This window comes from Lynx rufus, unplaced genomic scaffold, assembly GCF_022079265.1.
Source record: "Lynx rufus isolate CCGP_SWC_20201006 ecotype Redwood Valley unplaced genomic scaffold, mLynRuf1.p SCAF_4, whole genome shotgun sequence".
In the NCBI taxonomy this organism is placed as follows: Eukaryota; Metazoa; Chordata; class Mammalia; order Carnivora; family Felidae; genus Lynx; species Lynx rufus.
In genome coordinates, this window is record NW_025814856.1 from 21,576,141 (window position 1) to 21,601,721 (window position 25,581).

At 44.4% G+C, this 25,581-nt stretch overlaps 1 protein-coding gene across 3 annotated transcripts in view; it reads left to right on the forward strand.

Moving 5' to 3' along the window:
- CACNA1D (calcium voltage-gated channel subunit alpha1 D) overlaps window positions 1-25,581 on the forward strand; it is a 303,968-nt gene that overhangs the window by 175,735 nt on the left and 102,652 nt on the right. For all 3 annotated transcript variants that reach the window (XM_047094458.1, XM_047094459.1, XM_047094455.1), the window contains exon 9: window positions 23,467-23,636. In XM_047094458.1, the coding sequence (XP_046950414.1) occupies window positions 23,467-23,636 (170 nt within the window). The remainder of the gene's footprint in view (window positions 1-23,466; window positions 23,637-25,581) is intronic.

The window sequence follows — 25,581 nt, forward strand, 5'->3', positions numbered from 1 at the left end:
TTAATATTTCAGCAGATGTATCCTGCCTCACGAGTCCGCTTTCCCAGGTCCCACAAAGTGGAGGGGAGCAGTGATTATTGCCCTGGCGTGGGAGATGAGAGCACGTGGGTAGAGGGATGGAGCGAGTTATTGAGCAGTGTCTGGTTTTAAACCCTTAAAGGTGTCATTAAAAAGTTTTCCCTCTGAAACAAAACAAGACTGATATTCAGAGCTGTATCTCTGAGAATCAAATGAAGATATGGGTCCACAGTGTTATAAGAATTTAGACTGTCTAGAAGAGCACAGAAAAATTGTGGGTTTCCTGTCTCTGGAGGGCTTTCTGAATGACTGTGTGCCTCACCAGTCTGGACTAGGAAAATATGCCTGGAGGCAGTATTGAGGGCTGACCCTGTACTGCTTGGTTGGGTTCAACATAACAGACTAATAAGAAGCAGAAAATCCTGCTAGATACTTTTCTTCTCTTTCTGAGATTTGTTAAGAAAAAAAAATGACTTATTTCATGCATACCTCTGGTAGGAGATATATTTGCCAAGCACCTACTAGGCACTGGGTTTCTAACAATGAGACAAAGCAGAGTTTTTGTCTTTATGAAGCTTCTTTTATCTAATGGAGGAGACAAAGATTATAGTTATAAACTTCTGTAAATTCTTTGAAAGAAAGGTAGGTAGTGCTGTGAGTATTGAAAGGGTAGAGCTGACATCTAGGGGCTGAGGCAGAGAAGAATGAATGAGTCGCCATCATATCCGGGCAAGATGGGGAAGGAGGCTGAGGGAGGGCATTCCAGACAAAGGAAAAGTTATGCAAGGCCCTGCAGTAGGAAGGAGCAGAGGATGTTGGAGTAACTGAGCAAACCAGGTGGCAGGCACCCAGGGAACAGGGAGAGGAGGGTGGAAAAAAGAAGACTGATCAGCAAGACCCAGATCAGTAAACGTCGTTCTAGGTCATGTCACAGATTTTGGTCGTTAGCTGAAGGGTAAAGGAACCACTGATGAATTTTAAGCAGGATGTATGTGACTATATGGGTTTTATGAAAATTATTCTGTGTTATGATGTCTTCACCTTACCTTCAAATGCGTCAAAAAAATAAGATGACTTTGTGAATGGGTAGAAGGATGATAAAGTGATAGGTGATAGAGAAAATGTAGGAAATGTTAATTGTGAAATTTAGGTGGTAGGCATACGGATGTTCCCTGCATAATTCTTTCTACTTCTATGAAAATTTGAAAATTTTCGTGACAAAATGGAAAAATTTGCATAGAGAAATCACTCTGGCTGCCACAGTATGAATGGATATGAGGAGACCAATTTCAGACTGTTAAAATCTGCTTCCAGCCACAACATAGTAACAGTTCCAGAGTGGACCTTTTACCATAAACGGCTGTAAAACTGGCCAAGATATATGAAGCAGTTTTTTTTTTCCCCAGACAATAGAAATAGGCAGCACAGGCTTAGGATCCCTAAGAGAAGGGAAACACATGAAGTAAAGCCCCACAATTGTCCTGGCCTTCTGCCTGGAGACACTTTCAGAATTGTGGCACGGAGAGGCAGAGCCCAGCAGAGAACAGCAGTCTATTTGCTAAAGAGGCAAAGAGCAGAGTGCAGGCTGCCGAGACAGCTGGAGTTTTCAGGGCAGAGTACTGGAGAGGGGTGCAGAGAAGGGGCTCCAGAAATCTAACCAGGGATTCTCTTAAATCCTTGATTATAAACTAAGCTGCTGTGTGCCAGGCGAGACTATCGAGGCATGGTGGAGAACAGCTGTTTAGAAAGCTGTGAGCTGCTGGAAACCTCCGATGCTGGGAAACAGAGTTCTGACCAGTTGGACGGGACTGACCTTGATGAATACATTGGACATTCAGTTGAGACTTCAGATAAGCTAGGCCTTGAAAGGGGGGCTACTTTACTACTACAGTAAGAGCTACTCTAGACCTGCCTTAACAGAGCTTAAAAACAAACCTCAAAAGGTTCAGGTTAAGTGGCCAATTAATTAAATGCCTGCCAAAACAAAAGTCAACACCTATTACAGGAAGACACCAAAATCCAGATGTTCTCCCAAATGTTTCTCCACATCATTAACGATCACAGGATATGAAAAGATGCAGGAAAACATCCATAATCAAGGGGGGCGGGGAGTCAGTGGAAACAAATTGAGAGATGACAGCAGTGCTGCAGTTAGGAGTCAAAGACTTCGAAATTGCTACTATAAACCTGTGTAAAGAATGGAAGGAAAGGATGGATATATTAAAGAAACAGATGGCAAATCTTAGCAGAGAAATCGAGGCAATACAATATCTGGAGTAAATAGCAGATGGAACACTGGAAGAGAAAAAAGATCAATGAAGTCTTAGGACAATAATAATCTGATATATGTGGAACTTGAGTCCCAGAAGTAAAGGAGAGATTGGAGAGGAAAACAATTTTTAAAGAAACAATGGCTGAAATGTTGCAATTTTTTTTGAAAACTATAAATTCGAAGTCCAGGATGCTTTATTAACCCTAGGCAGTAGAAACATGAGGAGAAGCACATCTAGACACATCAAATTCAAATTGCTGAGAATAAAAACTAGAGTATTTGAAAAGAAGCCAGAAAGGAAAGGCAATTGTATGCAAGGGGATAGTAAGATCATACACTGATTTATTTTCAAAATAATGTAAGCCATAGAACAATGGAATGGCATCTTGCAAGAGCTGAAAGAAAAAAAAAACAGAATTCTGTATTCAGCAAAACATTCTTCAAAAAGGTTAAGATGAATTAAAGAAATCTTCAGAGAGGATTGGTCACTAGCAAATCTGTACTACAGGAAGTGTTAAAGGAAGTTCCTCAGGCTAAAGAAAATAATACCAGATTAAAAATATATATACATAAAAAAAAGGAATACCAAAAATGGTAAACATGAATAGAGAATTTTCCTCATTTCTAAATTTCTTTAAAAGATGATGAAAATAATAACAGTTCTATGGGGGCTGTAATTGTAAAAAAAAAAAACAAAACCCTATATGACAACAATAGCACAAAAGATAGAATTAAATGGAACTTTACTATTGTAATGTTCTTACATTATATGTGAAGCAATATACTATAAATTCATGCTGGACTGTAGTAAGTTAAGGATGCATATGTGAATCTCTAGAGCAATGGTTTAAAAAATAAAGTGTTATCTTAAAAGCCAGAAGAAGAGATAAAATGGAATCATAAAAAGTAGTCATATTTAGGTATTCAAAATAAGGCAGGAAAGGAACAAAGAACACATGGGATGAACAAAAAACCAATAGCAAGATGGTAGGCATAAATCCAGCCACATCAGCAATTGCATTGAATGCAAATGGACACATTTTAATTAAAAGACAAATTGTTAGACTGCATAAAAATGCAAGATGCTATAAATTTAAAGACACAGATTAAAAACAAAAAAAAATGTGGTAACTATATTAATACCACATAAAAGGAATGTCAATAAAAGGAGTAGTTCCAGAGATAGAGGTGTCTCATAAAGGGATCAATTCATCAAGAAGACATGATGATTCCAAATGTGTTGCCACCTAATAAGCCTTAAAATACATGAAGGAAAAGCTGTAAAAATTAAGTGGAGAAACTGATAAAACTACAAACATTGATGAAAGTTCTTATAATCCCTTTTTGATAATTGATAGAGCAAGGAGATCAAAAACACTAAAAATAGATAATATCTAAACACTATCAACCAAATTGAGATAATTGATAATTATAGAACACTATATCCAGTAACTACAGAATACACACTCTGTTCAAAAGCACAGGGGACATTAACCAAGGTAGACCACATATGGGCAGTAAAAGTATCACTCAATCTCACAAGATTGAAATCTTAGAAGTGTGTTTTTTTCTAACAGCAATAAATGTGAAGTAGAAGTCAATCACAAGCTGTCTAGACGGTTCTCCAAATATTTGGAAATTAAATAACTCTAACTTACAATTCAAGGAGAAGTATTACAATGAATATTATAAAATATTTTAACCTAAATAACGAAAATACAACATGCCAGAATTTACCTTGTCCACCTAAAGAAGTGCTAGGAGGGAAAGTTATAGCTTCAAACCTTATATTACTAAAGAAGAAAGGTTTAAATTCAATGAGCTACATTATTATCTAGAAAAAGAAGAGCAAAAATTTGTCCAACTTAAGTGGAAAATAAATAATAACAGAAGTCAATAAAATAGGAAACACGATACACAATGGAATACTACTTGGCAATGAGAAAGAATGAAATATGGCCTTTTGTAACCATGGAACTGGAGAGTGTTATGCTAAGTGAAATAAGTCATACAGAGAAAGACAGATACCATATGTTTTCACTCTTATGTGGATCCTAAGAAACTTAACAGAAGACCATGGGGGAGGGGAAGGGAAAAACAAAAAAAGAGAGGGAGGGAGCCAAACCATAAGAGACTCTTAAAAACTGAGAATAAACTGAGGGTTCATGGGGGGGTGGGAGGGAGGGGAAAGTGGGTGGTGGGCATTGAGGAGGGCACCTGTTGGGATGAGCACTGGGTGTTGTATGGAAACCATTTGACAATAAATTTCATATTAAAACATTAATTAAAAAAAACAAAGACAGGGACGCCTGGGTGGCTCAGTCGGTTAAGCGTCCGACTTCGGCTCAGGTCATGATCTCGCGGTTTGTGAGTTCGAGCCCCGCGTCGGGCTCTGTGCTGACGGCTCGGAGCCTGGAGCCTGCTTCCGATTCTGTGTCTCCCTCTCTCTCTTCCCCTCCCCTGCTCACACTCTATCTCTCTCTCTCTCTCCTTCAAAAATAAATAAACATTAAAAAATAAAAAAAAAAAAAGACAAAAGTGGACTCTCTGAAAAGCTTACTAAAATCAATAAATCCCTAGCAAGGCTAATCAAAACAGAAAAAGCAAATTATAAATTATCAGTATAAGAAATAAAAGAGGGACATCAACACAGACATTAAAACAATAGCAAGAGAATAGGGTAAAACATAGGAGAAATGGGCACATTCTTTGAAAAACATAGCTTATCAGAACTGATTTGAAATAAAAAGCCAAGGAGCCCTATATTTGCTTTTTAAATGGAATTCAAAATCACAAACCTTCTCTCTCAAAGATAACTAGAGGACTTGATCCCAAAAGTGAATTTTGTTAAACAACTTACAAAGAAATAATGCTACTCCTAGGAAAAACTTTTGTAGATAACTGATTGAGTGAACATTTTCCAAATCATTTTATGAGGCCAGAATAACCTCAATACCAAAACTAAAGAGACCTAATAATAACATCTTTCACTAATAGGACATAAAAATTCTCAAATATAATATTAGCGAATTTAATCTAGCAATAGGAAAGGAACAATACTTCAAGACCAAGTGGGGTTTATACGAAAAATACAAAGTTGGTTCACTGTTGGAAACAATGTAATTTAACATATGAACCAAATGAAGGAGAAAAATTACATGATAATCTCAGTAAATATAGAAAATGACACTGACAGTGTTCTATAACCATAATAAAAACTGGGCAAACTGGGAATATATGTTAACTTCCTCAATCTGAAAAAGAAGGTCATCTACAAAAAAACAAAAAAACTAAAACTAAAACCTCACAAAACTATAACTATCTTTAATGGTGAAAGACCGAATGCTTTTTTCCCTAAGATTAGAAACAAGGTAATCATTCCTCTCTTACTGCTTTTATTCAACATTGTACTGGAAGTACTGGCTAGTGCATTAAGGCAAGAAAAAGAAAAGGCAGAATGATTAGAAAGCAAAAACTCATTTCTATTCACAAAGTGACCAAAGACCTGTTAGAATTAATAAGTGAATGTAGCAAGGTCACAGGATACAAGGTCAGTATACAAAAATTAATTTTATTCCTGTATAGAAGCTGCAAGCATGTGGAAACTGAAATTTGAGAACATATTTATAATAGCATCAACAAATTAGAATACTTAGGAATAAAAATAAAGAAAGATATGGAAGATCCATACACTGAAGATTACAAAACACTGATTAATAAAATTAAAACTGGTCTAAATAAATGACGATGTCTTATCATTGATTGGAAGACACAATATTGTTAATATGTCCATTTTCCTCCAATTTTCTGTGTATTCAATGGCATCTCATTCATAAAAATTAATAGTTTTCTTTTTAGAAACTGACAAGCTGATTCCAAAATTCACATATAATTGCAGATTACCAAATAATAACCAAAACAATCTTGACAAAGAACAAAGTTGAAGGACTTCCACTGCCTGGTTTTAAGACTTACCAAAATGCAAAGTAAATATAGTGTCGTTTTGGTATAAAGATAGATATGTAAAATAATTGAATGGAATAGAAAATCCAGAAATATATAGGGTCAATTGGTTTTTTACAAAGGTGCTAAATAATGCAGTGGAGAAAAGATGATTTTTTAAGTTAAAAAAAAAAAAAAGACACCATGACCCTTAGGTCACACCAGACACAAACACTGACTTGAAATGGACCATAGATCTAATTAAACAGCTAAAAATATAAATTTTCAGATGACTTTTTGTCTTAAGAAACAAGAAATTGAGAGAGTTTCCACACACTGGGGGAAATATTTTCTCTCTGGATGGGTAGATAGATAGATAGATAGATAATCTGAAAGAGCTGTAGCTAGAATATACAAAGAACTCTTAACAGCTACAAATATAACCCAATTAAAGATTGGCAAGAGACTTGAACAAATACTTTGTAAAAGAATATACGAAAACAGCCAATGTGCGTGTAAAGATTTCAGTATCATCAGCCACCTGGGAAGTGCAGGCTAAACTGCAATGAAATACCACTACATATGTAGTAGAATAGCTAAAATAAAAAAGACAATACCAAGTGTTGACAAGAGTATAGAGCATCGTATGTACTCATACATTGTTCATAGAAACATAAAATGGTACAACTACTTTGGAAAAGTTTGTCAGTTTCTCATAAAGTTAAAACAAAAACTTAACTGCATTGACCCAGCAGTCCCATCTGTACAGGTAAAGACCCAAAAGAAATGAAAACCTCTGCCCACAAAATGACTTGTCTGTGAACATTCTTAGAGCTTGGCTCCTTGGAGTTCCAAACTGGAAAAACCCAACTCAACAGGCAAATACACAAATTATGGTGTAATCAGAAATTGGCATACTATTCAGTGGGACAAAGGAGTGGAAATACTAATACGATGTTATTGATGAAGCTCAAAAACATTTTGCTGAGGGAAGAAAGCCAGATGCAAAAGAGAGCATATGGTGCGATTCTATTTATATGAAGTTCTAGAATAAGCAAAATTAATCCATAATACAGAAATTAGATCACTGGTTTTCTGGAGTAGGAGGAAGGATGGTTGGCAAGGAGTGGGAATGAGATAACTGGGTGGTGGTATACACGTTCTGTGTCTTGATTGGAGTGCTTGTACAGTAGGTGTTAATGTTAGCTAAACCACAAACTTAAAACACGTGGATTTTTATTCATAGCTTGTATTTTTATAAAATTGATTTAAAAATACCTTAGAGTAGAATTAAGAGATACTTTGTTTCTGAGGAAGATGCAGTAGCGAGCACCGGATTAACCCTCCTACCTGAAACAACAACAAAACTAAAAACAGAAAGTATGTGAACACTGGACATCAGGCAGTGAAGGACAGGGACTGATCCCTGAGAAACAGGAAGGAAAGTGAATGAGCACAATGACTGCCCCAGCTCACTGGCTTGAAAGAGTTTTGGGACCATGGCATGAGGAGGAGGGACCCGGGTGGAGCCCTGTGATTTCTCGCAGTTGAGAAGACAAAGCTAAGAGTCTGCAGAAACCACGGTGGCTGGAGTATGCAGGACAGAGAATTGGAGAGGAGGACCTGCATAGAATGAGAACCCTGGAGATGAGCAGAAGGCCCCCCTCCACATGCAGCAGAGTTTACTTTTTAGTACCTGTCTGCGAGGAAACTACCTAAGACTAAAGGAAGAACACTGGATTGGATTACAAAGGATGATGTTCAGTGCTAACAGGGCCTGGAACACAGCCTGTTCCCACCAGCCAAACTGGAATAACTCATAATTCATGGGACATTGGGCAGAGTACTCAAAGGATTTGCCCAGTTAGTGAGGAGTAACTAGACCTAGATGGGGAAGGGCTCCAGACTAATCTAGCGAAACAGTAAAGCAAGACATGAAGGATCAGTGTGATCCAAGTAACTGTATCTCAGAACAAAGCACTAGAATATATATAGGAATACAGAATATCTAACACCCAACAAGATAGAACTTACAATGGCTGGTGTTCAATCAAAGGTTACTAGGCATGCAAAGAAGCAGGAAAACATGACCCATAATAAGATTTAATCAATCAGTTGAAACCAACCCAGAACTCACACAGATGCTAGAATTAGCAAAAAGAACATTAAAAAGTCATTATAACTGTACTCCATATGTTCAAAATGTTAAATAGAGACATGGAAGGTACAAAAATGTATAACAATAAAAAAAATCAAGATCCTAAGAATAAGTCTAATGAAAGATGTACAACACCTCTTCTACACAAAACTTTACTGAAGGAAATAAAAGAAGACCTCAATAAATGGAGGGATATATGATCATGGGTGGAAAAGCTCAAATTTATTAAGATGGCAAAAGACAGGTAGTATTAAGAGAAGTTTCTTTCCTTCATAAAGAGAAGAAAGGAAGAGAGGATGGGTCAGATGTAAGTTTGGTTTGATGGTGGGAAGCTGGGAATATTCTTGTGTAATTTCTAGTTTCTCTGAAGCAGAAAGCAGGTTCAACTGCTGATGGTAAGGGGATAGCTGGTAGAGTTGGATGCTTGAAGAGCATGGAGAAGACTCAAATGAGTCATTGCGGGGAACTGAGAGAGAGTGATAGGTTGTGTTGAGGTCTTATGTGAAGCTGGTGATGAGGGACCTGCATTGATGTCAGCCTGTCCTAACCATCCCTTCTCCAGCTAGGGAAGAAAGAGGCATTCGAGCTCATCTAGAGAGAGTTTGCTATCTGTGTATAGTAAAGAGATGGCAGAAAGTTTAGGTTACTGTCAAGAACTTCACCGAATGGATCACTGATGGATCATGAAATCTAAGTTAGATTAGGAGGAAAGGAGAGGCGTAACAGACGGGGAGAAAATGGAAAGGTCAATGGATTGGGCATTTCAGAGAGGTAAAAAAAAAAAAAAGTGCCTATCATGGGAGCAAGGAAGTCAGCTGTTAGGAGAGGAGGTTATGGGCAGAAAGCAGAAAGCAGGAACTTATGATGAAGTTAGGGATGATAAACATTTGAGGTGTGGCAGGGATTGGGTAGCTGAAGCAGCATGGAGGAGATGGCCTTTGGAGATTAATATGTCAAGGAATTGCAAAGCTAGGGGTTGACAGGGTCAACCAAGGGCTACCGGAGTCCCCCAGGAGGATGGTAGAATGGAGAGGAAGGCTGGCAGCCAGGAGCCAAAGTCTTCAGTTCAGGAGGTTGGCCAAAGACAACCCTAAGGAAGGGGAGAAGGCCACGTGCCCACCGGTACTGTCCCTGAAGAGATGGGATTTTTTGTGTAATTGACTTTTACAGCAGAATGAAGAAGTATTGGTCTAAATGTTAAGAGGAACAGAAAAGCAAGCGACTCCACCTTGAGGAGGGATCTGGAAGGACTGCAAGGGAAGCAAAACAGAAAGCTCAAGGGTGACCCAGGTTTCTATCTAAACAAGGAGGACAGTGTCCCTTTGAAAAGGTGGGGGGCATAAGAGCAGGAATTCCAGAGGGCACAGGGAAGGCTTGAAGAGGGAGGGAAGGCCAAGTTAGTGGCAAGGAGGTTCAGAGGAATGTGGGAACAACTGTGCACTGGGTGATAGGGGTAGGGTGTTGGACATGTGCTTTCCTCTTTGGGCAGGCATTTGCTGGTCATCAGCAGAGGGAGCAGAGGCTTGGTGGTGAGGTCTCCTGATGGGGGAGGGTTCTCAGTCTGGGGCAATATCAGCCCTTGTGGTTTGGGCTCACCCAGCCTGAGGTGTGCGCCAGAAGCTTCGGTCTCTCCAGAGAGCAAACGGGGTGCTGGTCATTCCAGTGGTGTGGACAGTCCAGCTGAGGGTCAAGGTCTCAGTGCTGCCCAGCTGCAGTGGCTCCTTGGCCAAGGAGATGACCAGTCACTGTGGTTACTGCTTCCCACAGGTCATCATAGTGGGCAGAGCACAGGTGCATGGACCTGGCTGTCATCCTGGTTACATGCTTCTTGTAGATGTGATGTTCACCAGTGGGCTTCTCTTCTCCATGTTGGGGTTTTCTCACTCCTGAATCTGGATGGCCCCATCCATCTGTCACTTCTCTTGCAGAGCTGTCCTAAGAGCCAAGGAGAGAAATGGATGGGAAGAGACCTGTAAACTGAACACACCTTCCCAAACACGAGGTGTGCTCAGCATCAGTCAGATTGCAGCCTCCTTGAAGGAGACTGTTTCTGTGTGTTTGAAAAGCCTTCTTATTTGCACTCCGGATGCCTACTTGCCGGCTCCTCTCTCCAGGGCGCCGTAGCTTTTCAGGACCCGAGTGGCACTTGAAGTGCTAACCTAATTTCTCTAAGTCTGATTATCAGAAGAGTCGGGTTTGGATTCAGGGATAAAATATTAATCTGTTCAGAACTAGATCATTCCCTTTAAATTCTGCTTTAAAATAAATCTTGGTCTAAGTTAAGTTCTCTGCTTGCACCTTTGGAGCCTCCAAGCGTTTGCAGATTTTTGGCTTCTAAGTCTGGGAGGCTTTTGCTGTATCTGAAGGAGTCTTAATTCAGTGGGTGATGGCACTGTGCCTGCCAGGAGGTGTGCTGTTCCCAGAGCCCCACCTGACCTTGAATCCTATGCCATTCCTGATGAGCCGGCTTACAGAGACGTAACTGAGGAACTCCAGGGTCCAGCATGGAGGCCAACTGTATGCTTTTCCTGTCCCGCCATCGGTCATATGCACGTTAGCATCTGCTCTGTACCTAGCAGCGTGCCCTAGGCATATAATGGAGGGCTGGAACGTCAGAGAGGGCTCTCCCGGGGAAGCCAGGCTCAAGGTGGTCATTTGTAAGGAAAGACATTGAAGGAAGGACATTTGTAAGGATGCAAAGAAAGAAGGGCATGTTCCAGATCCCGGCAAGTGGCGAGGAGAGCAGGGCCTGGTGCACACGTGTGTCCAGAGCCAGGGAGGCTGCCGGGGTGCTCTGTGCTGGCTCGCGTGCAGTGGGGCAGAAAATGGGTACGGAACTGGGAAAGCCCGACGGGAGAGGCAGGGTTTTCTCTTTAACTGACGGGAGCTGTTGAGGTGTTTGAGAACAAGATGATGGAGTGGAGCCAGACCTGAAAGGCAAAGCTGGGGCCCTGCAAGGTGGCATGGAGTGAGGAGAGTCCTGGCTGGGGGGCTCTGACCGTGAGGTAGGTGTGAGGTGATGGGTGGGTGTGGTGGTGGAGATAAACAGGAAGGGCTTGATCAGAAGGCGGTTGTGGGGCCTCTGAGATGAGGAGGAGAGGTCTGTGGATTTGGTCGTCAACTCTGGGGTATGGATTGTGGGAGAGGGTTTTTCTTTATTCCTTGTAATTGTTCACTGAGCCACTAAAACAGGTGCCAAGCACTGTGGCTAGGTGCTTTATATAGTTTATTTCTTTTTTTAATGTTTATTTATTCTGAGAGAGAGAGAGTGAGCATGAGCAGGGGAGGGGATAGAGAGAGGGAGAGAAAGAATCCCAAGCAGGCTCTGCACTGTTAGCACAGAGCCTGACACAGGGCTCAGACTCATGAACCGTGAGATTATGACCTAAGCCGAAATCAAAAGCTGGACACTCAACTGACTGAGCCGCCCAGGCACCCGTATATAGTTAATTTCATTTAATCTTCTCTAGTACTTTAGTGACGTGCTCTTGCTTCAGGTTTACAGATGAAGAAAGCAGGGCTCAGAGAGGTCTTACCTTTCTGAAAGTCACACAGCTAGTAAGTAAGGAATTCCTGGTAAGCCAGGAATTAAGTCTCAAGCTTCTTGTCTCCAGAGCCCAAGCTGCTTTTCTCATCAGGTGGACCCTCTTTCTGTGCCAGGTGAGGAGGCACCGTGGGACCCTGTCTACCCAGGCTGGGTCTGTGCTGATATTTCCTGACTGGCTGTATTCTTTTTGTTCCGTCAGCATCTTTCTCCCCCCAAATTTATCACCCGAAGCAAAGTGGAAGAGTGGAAGACAGAGGCTTCAGAGACATTGGTTTCTTTTTCTTCTTAAAAGTGCTCGTGAACAAGTCTCATTGTAGCTCAAGTGGTCCTTTTGGATCCTTTACCAGGGATGGATCTCTCTGAATCCCCGAGTGTCCCTTGTAATATGCTGCTCATTCCCTGCTCTCAACTAAGTGTGATGGTCCACAGAGGGCGCCTCCCGCCCATGCTGCCCTCCAGCAAGGAACCCCTCCTGGGAGGGAGAGGCTCGCTCTCCTTTGTGTGCTGCTCACCAGCCGGTTTGCCTTGGAGGTGGCCATGGGTGGGATGGGGCAGAAATTCCCACAGGCATTGCTTTGAGGACATCCCAACAGATGGGTTTGGTTCCAGCTTCTTCTCTGGGCCAGCGTTGCTTACCTGTGGTCAGACCCCACTGGCAGCAGGTGGGAACACAATGGCACTTCAGGCGGTAAAGCCAGGCCCGTAACACAGCAAACTGTGTTGGTGCCTAAGTAGGACATGCCCTGGGGTCGCTGCTACCTGCAAACGTGTTTATGTTTTAATGGTTCTGCCACCCTCCTGAGTCAGACTTCAGGAACACATTTTCCTTATTTTTCTTTAAAAACTGGAATCTGACAAGTCTAGCAAGAAGTTTCTCAAGTGACTTGTTAAGTGGCAGTATTTGAAGCCTGTCATGGAAGATAGGACGTCGGCTTGGCTCATCTGATTGGGAATGATGTATTTCATTCAGAGAAAGTGATAAGACACGAGAGAACCCATGTTTTTGAAGAATGCCTCTTAAAACACGTTTTCTGCAAAACAGATTGAAACAAGAAATCTGTAACTTTCAGCATGCAACCTGCATGGGAAATTTTCTGCCGGAAGCACTAGAATGTCTTTGGTAGCCATGGAAACTAACTCTTCAAAGAGAAAGCAGTTCTTCTGTCCTCCGACAAGGAGATGCAGTGAAAAAAAGAAAGTGTATTTCATTCTAAGATGCCAGATACACTTTATTTCCCTGGAGGACTTTTTAAGACTTTACAGGACTCTGACTGTCTTCATTTCTATTTGTTTTTTAACGGGTACAATTTTAGGTGATAGAATGTTATATGGGCATTTGTGATCAGATACATCCAATGCAGAGCCCACAATCCATGTCTTGGACGTGATGGTTATTAATGTAAGACCTGAGTCTATAAAACTGTTTATTAAAATTTAGCCTCTTCATACTGAGCAGTGGCCAACGATTTTGACAAGGAATTGATATACAAGGATAAGAAAGACACGGCCCCTCCTTCACAGAGCTTATGGTCTAATGTGTAAAAGAAAATATTAAATAATAACTGCAGTGCTGCGAAATAAATTCTACACAAGTGAGCCTCTTATCCAGGAGACTCTAAGGACGTAAGAGAAATGTCCTTCCAGGCTGATCCAGCAAGTGGGTGAGCATCGGGAAGAGCAGTCAAGGTTAACACAGGGAACAGCACACACACAGCTGTAAGATCTCTGTGCCTCGGAGGAAAGGAGTGAATTTCAGGATGGCTGGAGCACAGAGTTTAAGGAACAGAGTTTAGAGAGGGCCAGGAGAGAGAAAAAGCCAGACAGATCATGCATTAGTTCATTCCCTCCCTGTCCCTGTCCCTCGTTCAGTGCCATACGTACCCAGTCCCCGAGGTTTGGTATGTGTAGGTCTGCTCAGCTGCTCTTCACAGCAGATAACCTTGTCATTAAAAGCTAAGGGGAAAAAAAAGTTAGGAAACGCCTGCTTTGAAAATGGTTCATCTTCTCAAACGATGGACATTTTCTATTTAAAGCATTTTCATAGACTTTTATGTCAATAAAAGCAGTCAAGGACATGAAAAGGGGAGCATTGGTTTGAGGAAAAATCTCTTAAGACACCCAAACCTTTGTGAACAGAAAAATTAGGAGGTACTGACACCCTTTACAGAGAGTCGTCGTGGGGATTATTTTCAGGAACGAGTTCCCAAAGAATGGTCATAATGTGGTTTGATGGAAAAGCGATTGTTAAATTACTTTCCTCCAACATATTCTCTGTGTAAACAAAATTCCTCCATTTTCTCTTGTCCCTCTTACCAGCCTGTGGGTCCCCCGCTTCTTGGAGGCCTATGCCTCACTTGCCATTGAAGGACATGGTTGCAGGTTACATTCCCCCCGCCCCGGCCTTGCCCTGTGTCCTCTGCAAAGGAACAGGTCTTAAGGATGGCATCCCAAAGCCCACCTCTGGCATTCTGGCCACTCCTCTCATGCAAAGAGAGCCTCCTTGGGCTAATGCCGGGCCTTTTGTGGTTGAGGGAAACTGGAACAAGGCCAATGATTTTGATGAACTTTGAGCTGGAACCCCTGCCGCTCATTTAAATTTTTTTATGGTGAGGCTCCATAGCTTAGGGGTTAGAGCACTAGTCTTGTAAATTTTTTTATGGTGAAACACCACACATTGTTGATTCTTTTTTTTTTTTTTTTTTACATAACACCTCAATTCCTTGAACAGAAACTGAGTTTACATGCTTTCCAAAGAATTAGATTTAAACATAAAAATATTTTTTGAACCAAACTACTTTTTCATTCTGTTCCATTTCCTTTATGTCTATGTAGGGGAAATGATTTAGGTCTAAGGAAGACTGGCCTCCACTGATAAAAACTTGGTTGCTTCTTCAGCTCCCCCCTACTCTGCCTTTTTAAGAATGCTGCTTGTGCGTATGTGTGAATTTCCGAGTCCTCTCTTTTCACTGGAAATCTGAGTCCCAGTGGCTCTGTTGGCTTTGCTCACCGGAGGTTTTTACACTTGTTTGTGCTGGTTCTCTCTCTGTGCACAAATTTCAAAGCGTTTGTCTAAATTTTATTTGTGTTGGTCTGGTTAAACAAATAGCGTTACAACCCAAGAAAAAACCCTATCTCTAAATCAACATGATTTCCAGTGGCCCATTTATTTTATGGGGCATTTGAGAAATAACAAATTCCAGAACAAATTGTGCAGTGGCTGTCACGTGTGACCTGAGCTGCCATACGAATGCAATGGCTTGCTTCAGGCTAAGTGCTGTCTCTCCAGTGGTGTTGACCAAGCCAGGGCTCCCAGAGCACAGGTTGTCAGGGCCTGTAAATCCTGGCAATGTCAGGGTTTGGGAGCTCTCTGCAGTGTGGGGCATGTGCATAGGGACTCTTGGGGTGGGGGTGACTGGCTGGCAGATTGTCTCCCTGAGCAGAGAAGGACAACATGTGGGGGGAAGTGTACTATCATCTTTGCTAAGCCTGAGTTGGGGCTCTGGAGGAAAATCAGAATGCCAGGGGTAAGTGGTGCATTCTGTCTTGACCCACCCCTCCTGATCCTAACCAATGAATGTCCAGTCTACACAACTCCTATGCCAGGAGGCAGTGGGATCAGGATGCCTGTGGAAAGAGCACTTACTTTGGAGCCTGGTTATCCTGTTTACTGAGCGTATGATCCAGGGGCAGTAACGCTACCTTGTTGAACTGCAACTTTGGCTTTTGTGAGTTGGGAGTGGTAATCCTTGTCCCACACCGAGGTAGTGAGGAGCCCATGGGACAGCATGTAAAGACACTTTAAAGACCCCAAATAGAATTCCAAATACACAAGAGGTTTGTTTCTGTTATTACTACAAAGGGGCCATGACCCGAACAGGCTGTCCTACAGGAAACTGAGGCAGCACCCCCAGCTGTGCGGGCTCAGATTGTTGGTTGACAGGTGGGACCCTGGGCCGGTGCAGTTACAGGTACAGGACCGTGGATTCGAATTGTGCCTGTCTCAGAGCCTTCTACTTGTTCTTTTCCTTCTCTTCCCCACCTGCAGGGCTTTGCTGGAGCCCCATGTGAGTGTCCCGGGGGGTGTGGCTGTACCATCCCTCTGCAGCCAGAACCCCACTCACCCCTTGCTCTGACTCCCTCAGCCCTCAGGCTTCTTGGTAATGATGCCAACAGACTTCTTGGCTGCCAGGACTAAGAGAGAGCACCAGGCTGCTGCCATGGGAGGAGAGCAGAAAATGAGGAAGGGGTCACTTCTCAGCAGTGAAGGGTCCTGCTTTCCCTTTGAGCCACAGAGGAGGCCAGGAGGGTCTAGCCTCAGCCATGGTTGGACACAGTACGGGGCGGTGTGTTGCAAGTGCTGGCCTGGGTGAGAAGAGGGGATGTCGTGTGGGGTTGGGGAAACACAGCGGCAGGATCTGTACCACACCTGGGGACTCCAGCTTTCCTGCTTTGGTGCTGGTCCTCGACCAAAGTCTCCATCTCCATGCACCCCCTCCAGAAGTTGCTGCTTTCCATGCTGCACATTTCGTCTTTGGTGCACTTCGACTATTAGAGGTTTCTGCCTTATATTGCACTGAAATCACTCTTCTTCCACTTCGACCCACTCACTGGAGCACACAGGGGGCCTGCTTCCTCTATTCCATGGCAGCCTTCTGGAAATCGAGGACCAGGAATGGGGCTCTTCTGTGGTGTCTCATCTCTATCTACCTTCCTGTTCATCTTTCCTCTGCCCCCTGCCCACCTGCCTACCTGCCTTTGTTTCCTGAATGCATTGGTGTGGAATGTTCCCATGGCAGGAAGTGGGGGCATCACCTGGCCCTGGAGGAAGGTTCATGTTAGCAAAGAAGATGACACTGGGTGGGGCAGACCCAGGGGACCAGCATGAGGGAGGAGAGGTAAAGATGACCACAGTGTGGGGATGGCTGGGGGTTAGCAATGACAGCCCTCACAGGTGCTTTTCCAAATAGTCCATGAAAGTTGGGAATTTTATCAGAACATGTTACTTTTGATTCACATTGTTATTGCTGTCGAACCTACCCCATCACTCAGTGTTTACTGATTACCTCTGGCCTCAGCACCATTTTCTTATTTTGATCTCATCTTTACATAGAACTCCTATAAAACAAAGCTGATAAGGACTCTTCTCCTATCAGATTTCTGTTGGTTCCCCATTGCTTTCAGGAAGGTAATCCTAATCCTCCCAAAATAGTTTGGGATTTAAGCCCCCCGCCCCAGACTGACCCAAAGCTGTTACTTTGTCCTTATCCATTCATACTGCTACCCTCTTCTTTCTCTGCCTCCCATGTGGCCCACGTGGAGGTCCTTGGAAGGGCCGATTCAGGAGCTAGGTGAGCTTGTCTGACCAACCTGAGCCTCTGTTACCTCGGTTTCTGTGTAATGAGGGTAATAACAGCCCCACCGTCACCACTGGCTGTCTGCCATGAGGATGGGCTTAAGGCATTGGCCTGGGCTCTGTCAGGGATACCTCGCTGAGGAGGCCGGCTGTGATTGGACACATACACACCTCCGTGTCTTGGTGTTCACTGAGTAGAGTGCTCTGATGATTCAGAGGGCAGAACTCTTTGAATGGGTAGCCAGGTAAATCTGGGTCTTGATAGGTAAGCTGGAATTCAAAGATGGGAAAAGGCCTCTTAGGTGGATGGAGTTCTGTGGACAGAGGCTCAGAGGGTTAAGGAATTGAGAAGAGTGTAGGCAAAATACAGAGGTATGTTTATAAGGTGGGGAAATGGAGCTGAAATAGTCTATGGGAAAAGGCTGAAAGGCGCCAAGTGCCAGGCTAAGGCACTTGACCTTGGAATGTTGAGGGCAGTGCTGAGGAACCCTGAGGCTTCCTGAGCAGGACACCATCAGGATGAAGCCAGGGTCTGCAGTGGTATCCTGAAGTCAAGGGGAAGGTGAACCCCCGTGAAACGCTCTGGCTACAGCTTGTTCCAGCTGCCTTGGTCGGTGAGGTGTGGTAGACTGGCCAGCGTAAGATGCTTGGTGGTCATGATGTCCAGCTGGCAGGGAGATTCCTCACCGAGAAATTGCTCCTTACAAAGGACATAGACCTGGAGGGAAGATTCTCCAGCAGCGTGGAGACAGAAATTCCACCCCATGAGGCCTGTAAATGGGAAGGAAAAATGACAGGCTGATGGTGAAAGCTGCTCCAGATGGTATGTCTGAGCGTGGACACACTCATTTCATGCTTCTGGGAGATTCCAGGAATCATGGGCTTTCTATCCTGATGCATTCTGGCCTCTTCAGGAGTAGGGCTCATTTCATATGCTTTGTACCTGCATGACTACTGGAAGGGGGACATCATGAAAGAGACAGAGATGCGGAATGGAAAACATAAGAAATGTACAACATTGTCCATTCCCGAAGGACCCTACAATCTAGCTGGTGAGCGAAAATGAAAATATAACATAAATTTGCATTTGGTTACTATGGTTACATTTTTCCAAACACTTGAAAATTTTTTCTCTTTGGAAATAATTTCAAACTACAGAAAAGTTACAAGAATAACATAGTGAACAGTCCATGTACCCTTCACTTGATGCTTATTAATATTATATCTCATTTGCTTTTGCCTTTTTTTTTGCACTTTGAAGAAAAATTTGAGCATAGTTGACATACAATGTTACGTTAGTTTCAAGTGTACAGCGTAGTGATTTGACAAGTTTATACATTATGCTGTACTCGCCCCAAGTGTAGCTACCATCTGTCACCATACATGCTAGTACGGTATCATTGACTATATTCCCTGTGCTGTACCTTATATTTCCGCAACGTATTCATTCCATAACTAGAAGCCTGTATCTCCAGCTGCCCTTCACCCATGTTGGCCATCCCCCTTTGTCCTCTCCTCTGGCAACCATCTTGTTTTTTCATTTATCTGTCTATAAGACATGTGGACTGATTTATTTTTCTTAAAGTATAATACTTTATTCCTATTTCATCATTTTCTATCCTAGATTTAGCCAGTGAGAGATACTTCTCTGGCTCCTGTGCCCTTATCGTGTTTTTGTTTTGCTTTTAATTTAAAAAAAATTTTTTTTTAGCATGTCCTTATTTGTTTCATCCTGTACCTACTCTACCCTAGCCCTGGAATCAGCCATTTTACCAAGACTCTTGGTTTCTTTTTTTTTTTTTTTTTTAACGTTTATTTATTTTTGAGAAACAGAGAGAGACAGAGAATGAGCAAGGGAGGAACAGAGAGAGAGGGGGAGACACAGAATCTGAAGCAGGCTCCAGGCTCTGAGCTGTCAGCACAGAGCCTGACGCAGGGCTCGAACCCACGAACCATGAGATCATGGCCTGAGCCGAAGTCAGTTGCTTAACCTACTGAGCCACCCAGGCGCCCCGACTCTTGGTTTCTTTTAATAGACATGTATTAGAGACCAAAGTCTGGGGGCCACGTGTGCTCATAACAACTGGTCTGCCTTTGTTTCCATATTCTTTCAACAGAGCTGGGAAACGTATGCATTTACATGCACATACACATACTTACATTCATACATATACATCTTGTAGAAATCACGAATTCACATCAACACCTCTAATTCCAGTCCATCCCCAGAGGGTTCTTTCTAGTCTTCCTTTCTTCCATGTTTCTGTGTCCCTCCTTCCACAGTGAAGACCCTGGCTCCCAGGAACACAGACACATTTACTCAGTTGTTAAGTCCTGTAATAAATCCGAAATGATTCCAGCATTGTTTTGTCCATAGCACTACAAAACACAAAACTCCTGCAAAGAGTTTAGCATTTACTTGCGGTTCTTCCCTCACTCAATCCTGCCCAAGGCTGAGAGCATATAGTCAAGGGATCCTAAGCTATCCGAGCTAGTTTTGTCTTTCTCTTCTTTATAGTTGTGGTATTTGTTTGAAATACAACCAGATTCATTCGTCTCAATTCACTTCCACTTTAGGGTTATTTCCCCACCACCCCATCCTTTTTGATTTAATTGAAAAATTGTGATGTGTAGAACATTAATGTGGTTCCAAATGTGAAAACTATAGAGAAAGGTATACTTAACAGTATCCCTCCTACTTTGTCCCCTCCCTTCTATTTGTCCCCATTCTGCAGTTTCTGCTTTATCCTTTGGATACACCCTGAGGTAATATGCATGTTTCCTTATTTCCCCCTTTTTCATACATAAAGGGTAGAATGCCAGGTGCCTTTTTGTTGAAGCCTTTCTTATATCTTTTTTTTCCTTTTGATCGAATGCACCATAAATAGAATTCTGATTTGGAACAAGTAGGCTTCTGTCACATGTTGAGTTGTTAGATTTCTAGGCACTTGTAAAAAGTCCGATGGTTTTGGGGCACCAGGGTGACTTAGACAGTTAAGCGTCCAACTTTGGCTCAGGTCATGATCTCACAGTTCATTTCTGACTTTGAGCCCCCTGTCAGGCTCTGCACTGACCGCTCAAAGCCTGGAGCCTGCTTTGGATTCTGTCTCTGTCTCTGTCTCTCTCTCTCTTTCTCAAAAATAGTAAACATTAAAAAAAAGTCAGATTGTTTCTACCAATAACTTTGTTAAATCAACTTTTGTAGTAGTGATTATTACTTAGTCCCTTAGTAATGGCTTCTAAAATGATGAATTCTCATGCAAAATGGAAAACTTTTTTTCTTCATCTACTGAGGCTGATACAAAATTCGGTGGACTTGGGTGGGAATTTTCTAGAATGGAAGGATTGTTGAGATGGGAATGGGTTATTTTCAACTGAGCAGAGAGGGGTACAGGATTGATGAGGTACTGGCTGGCCCATTGGGGTCACTCTGAGCCTAGGATTTCATGCATTGTTCTCTGCTTCTCTTAGTTCCTCTGGGATCATGTAGTTTAGAGCCCACTCAGAGATGTTTGCAGTTTTCCTCCCTTTGGTATTTGAGAAAGCTCCTCTGATTGCCTTTTTAATGCCCAGATTCAGCAGCTAAATATTATATCTTTGAACTTCACATTTGCCCAACGCTTTGTGATTTCCACAGTATTGTCTTAATCTCCGTGAAACAGTAGAACAAGTATTGTGTCTATATTGCAGCTGAGAAAACCCAAGCTCCGAAGAGACAAGTGATAGAGCTGGGACTAGAACCCAGGTCTTCAGACTGAGAGCCCAGTGTGGTCTAGGTCCATCACAAAGACCCCTCCTCCCACCCCCCTTCCTTCAGCCTGTCTTAGAGCCCACAGGAGGAGATTTATGCTTGCAAATCTCAGTTCTGTCCAAATCAGCAAATGTTACATGTCTGTTGAGTATTAGACCATTCAGAACTGTCTAAAAGCAGTTCAGAGGGTTTACATCAACAACTTTATTACCTGAACTTGTGTAATAGCGACTATTACTTAAAATAAATGGGCCATAAGCCTGGCAATGGTTTTTATTCTCAGAAATTTTACTCATAGTAGGATTTTATCTATGCATGTGTTCCTGTGTCTCAACAACCGAGAATGTACAACAGCGATAGAGCTTGTTAGAGAGTTATTTTTTTGTATTTCTAATGCAAAAAAACACTTTATAAAATATGATATTAAAGCAAAATCCTCTTTTATAAAGCCCTTAAATTTTTCTGGTAACTCTTTTGCTATCTTTGTAATCTTTTTCAAGAACTCAGATAGGATATGACTCTAGGAATAAGAATACCCTGTTTGTATTATAACCGTGTAAATTTCACACTTCAAGTTCAGAATCAAAACACAAAGATTTGTGCTTACTTTTGGCAGACTATACAAATGAGGCCCACCCGGTTGTTCTTTACAATGTATTTAAGAAAAGGGACATGTTGACATGTAAGCCTCCAGGGCCCCCACTTCATTCTCCAGGGATGGACATTATGGATTGGGTGTGACTTCTTCAAAATTCATATTGACTTGGTGAACCTCCCCAAAACTGAGTTGCATAACTGAGTTGCATATGTCTTGTGTCTCAGGAGGCCTGGGAGGCCTAGAAGCCCCAAATCATTCTGAGGGTCTGGTTTGCATGAACAGCAAGACGCCGCCTGTGATGGCCCTTCCTACGTGAGACAGGAAGGGATTCTCCCTTGCAGGAAAGGCCCCTGGGTGGAGTGCAGAAAGCATCTGAGTCTTAATCAGCTTTGGCTCACCCTGCGAACCCTCTGAGGTCAGCTCCCCTGCGGGATGGGCCCAGCATGCCCCATAGTCCTGCCCTCTCCTCATTTTTTAGAGGGAGAAGGTGGGGATGGATCAGCCGTGACAGAGCCAAGGACAGGTTCTGGGGCATTCGGGAGGTGAGTGACTGGGGAGCAATGAGGGTCATCCTTTTTTACTAGGCAGAGGGTAGCGCCTTGGTAAGGACTCCAGTTTTTAACTTGAAGCATCAGTGTCGCTGAGCGTTCAAGTACCTGTTAGTCCCTTTTATAGCCCAGGGTGGAGGGCAAGAGGGAAGAGAGACAAGAGGGGTTGGCTTTATGAAGGCAGGTCATTTCCCTCTTTGTCGGTTGTCTGGGTTTGGGTGAAGAGGTCCCTGACAGGGAGACGTGGGGGCTTCGGGCTGGCAGGACGGCAGACGGAAGGCGGAGGTAACCTCCATCAGAATCCAGGGCCGTGTGCGCAGAAGCTGTGCTGAATCTCATCCGCTTTTTTAGCAGCTTTTTAATCGTGCTTACGAAATCCATAACTCGTGTAACTTGGCTCCTGTAAGCATTCGCGGTTGGAAATGCAGATGGTTCCTTGTACATGAAAATTGGGTAATCATCCACCTGACTCCCAGGCTTGCCTGAACACATGTGGGATTCTATGTGTATGTGTGGATGTAGGACTGCAGACGCGAAAGGTGGAGTAAACAACGAGCAGTTGGGAACATTTACACGTCTGCCAAAGCCTTTCCAGGGCAGGTGTTCCCATAAATGGGCAACAAATTGTACTGCCTCTTCATCTCCTGCAGGGAAGACTTTTGGGGAAAGATCATGGCAAGAAGTGAGGGTTATGAACAACAATAGCATTTCACCAGTGCTCTGTTTCCTGCGTGGGAAGGGAGAACTGGGCCATGAGGGTGAGCCCCCTCCTGGCTCTTAGTTTGGACACAAGGGTCAGGAATGCTACCTTTGGCTGAAAATACTGAAGAAACCCTAAACTTGGTGCGTACCCTCTTTGACCACAGCTTAGCCCTCCTGGGTCCTTTCTCTTTGAAGTGTGATGCCAGCTTCCACCGGCATCTGGGGACATTCTGGGGGAGCTGGGGGACCTCTGAGTTCAAGCTAATGGCGGGGGGTGTCAGGAGACCCGCCATGACAGCACATGATGATTTTGGCCTGGGCTCCTTGGGATTGTTCATTTTCTGAGACAGCGCATGTGTGTTGATGTGGTCTCTGCAGCTCTGACACCCACAGTCTTGCTTAGGAAGACACCGTCCTGTGTCCTGTCCACATGTGTGGCCTCTGTTGCTGTGCTTGTGTGGCTGTTACTCAGTGCTGTGTGTCCTGCCACAAGACTGTTGTGCAGCAGGACAGATGGCTCACGGTGCAGGTCCCTAGGGACGTCCTGACATGTGCTTGTTCTCTCCGCCTCCCTCAGAGAATTCTCAAAGGAAAGAGAGAAGGCTAAAGCCCGGGGAGATTTCCAGAAGCTCCGGGAGAAGCAGCAGCTAGAGGAGGATCTAAAGGGCTACTTGGATTGGATCACCCAAGCAGAGGACATCGATCCTGAGAACGAGGAAGAAGGAGGAGAGGAAAGCAAACGCAACAGTATGTAGCACCTTCCTACTCCTGACCAGAGAGAGCTTGTGTGTGACTCACACCCCCGCCAGGCAGAGAGACGTCTCTCCCCCTGGCCCGGCCTGCGGTCACGTACCCTGTCGGCTGCCCATCAGAGAGGACGGTGTGCTCGTACTGCCTCTAAGATTCTGCCGGAGGCTCGGGTGTTAGAGTTGTACCTGGTCACGCGGTTTTAAGGCAGAGGAGGGTCAGCCACACTCACCCACGGGGAATTCGGGAAGCCCCTTCTGTGTGGGCAGCAGCCGTGGGAAGACACACATTGACCCTGCGGCACAGGATACAAAGTCACGGCTCCTTCCTTCCCTTCAGAGGGAGCTGTGTTACTGGACAAGAACTTGAAGAGCAGGGTCCCTCTCCAGCCTCGTGTGGCCTGAAGTGGCCCTCACCTGAGCTCTACATGGGGGTGGGGTGGGGTCGCAGATGCTTAGCCCATCAGGGGCTGGGAAGAAAGCAGCTGACCCATCTGGGCAGTGTTAGGTGGCGTGGGAGTCAGCATAGCCGCTTGGAGCCCACTCGCCTGGTCGTCCACCCTGGTACCAGGCACTGCGGGCACTTTCTGCAGCAGGAAGGCCCGACGCCCAGCAAAGCCTGGCGTTAATTGCCATTGTCACCCAAGGTGTCTCTTTCACCACCTGCTTTCCTCACGGATGTGCCCTTATGCTTCCTGGGCCATCTGTGCCTCAGGTAAAAGCAGAGATTGACATTCAGCAGTGGATTTGACTGAGACGCTTGGATTTTGCTTGAAGTCTAGAATAGTTGATGGTAAAGACCAAGAACATGTCTCAAAGGTGTGCGTCCCTCGAGAGGCCTGGGAACCAAGGCAGAAGGAGATGGCTGAGTGAGCCCCCTTGGGCAGGGGCCCTGAGATGGCGTGTAGTCACGCCTTCACTCAGCAAGGTGGGTGCTGGGTGTGCGGTCATCAGCAGTTTTCTTCTTCTGGGGGAGGGCAGGCCTGTGCTCGCCGAGGTGCAGCACCAGGGGACAGAGGTGTGGATTGCGAGGGGTGGCAAGCTGGGTGCGGGGTGCCGAGGGGGACGATGGCTGGCTGCAGGGCTCCAGCACGGAGCTGTGAGGCATTGGCCCTGAGCCTGAAAGGATGGACGGGTCTGAGGTCTGCCAGTGTCAGGAGAAACATCCTGAGCCACGGCAGAGGTATGAGGAGGACACTGAGGTTGTTTGTTCCTTTGGCCGGAGCACAGAGGGTATGCAGGGTAGGCAAGGGGAGGCTGGGTGAGGGAGGGCTTGTGCTGCCTCTGTGCCTATGGAGGCTAAGTGGCCCACGGCTGACTGAGGTGGCCTTCGGCTGCTTCCAGCTGGGGACTCTGGGTCCCTGCTTCCATGGGGAGTGAGGCCTTCCTGCTGTCACAGTTGCAGATGATTGACTTCGTCCTGTGTGCTCCTGGGGGGCCGGCGGGGTGCAGGCCGCTCCTCTCCCCTCCCTGCTGCTTCCCAGCGTCATTGGTGCCGCTCCCTCGAGGAGGAGGCTAGGGACTCAGTGGCTGAGCATCAGGAGGCTGCCGGAGGATTTCTAGAGCTGACTTTGTGTGCTGACTCTGAGATGGGAGTTCACAAGGGGACTTTCGTCCCAGTTCCAAACTTGGTGCTGTCCTTTAGGTGACCGGGTATAAGAAGGGTGTCTGTGTGTCTTCAAGGCATTTGAGCCTGAACTCGTGGTCTCCTTGCAGCCTCCGCACCTCCCGTGTGGCCGGCAATGAGTCACACTTGCAGCCTGGGGGATGCCTGCCTCGCTTTTCCCCTCTTCCTTTCCATACTCCATCTTTGGTGCTGACCTGGGAAGGTCTGCCAGCCCTTCCCTCCCTGTCCTGATGTGACATGTCAGTGTGAGCCGACACAAGTATTGTGCCTTCTCCTGAGTGAGAGCCTTCCTCGGCCAGTTTAGCTGTGCCCGATGGGG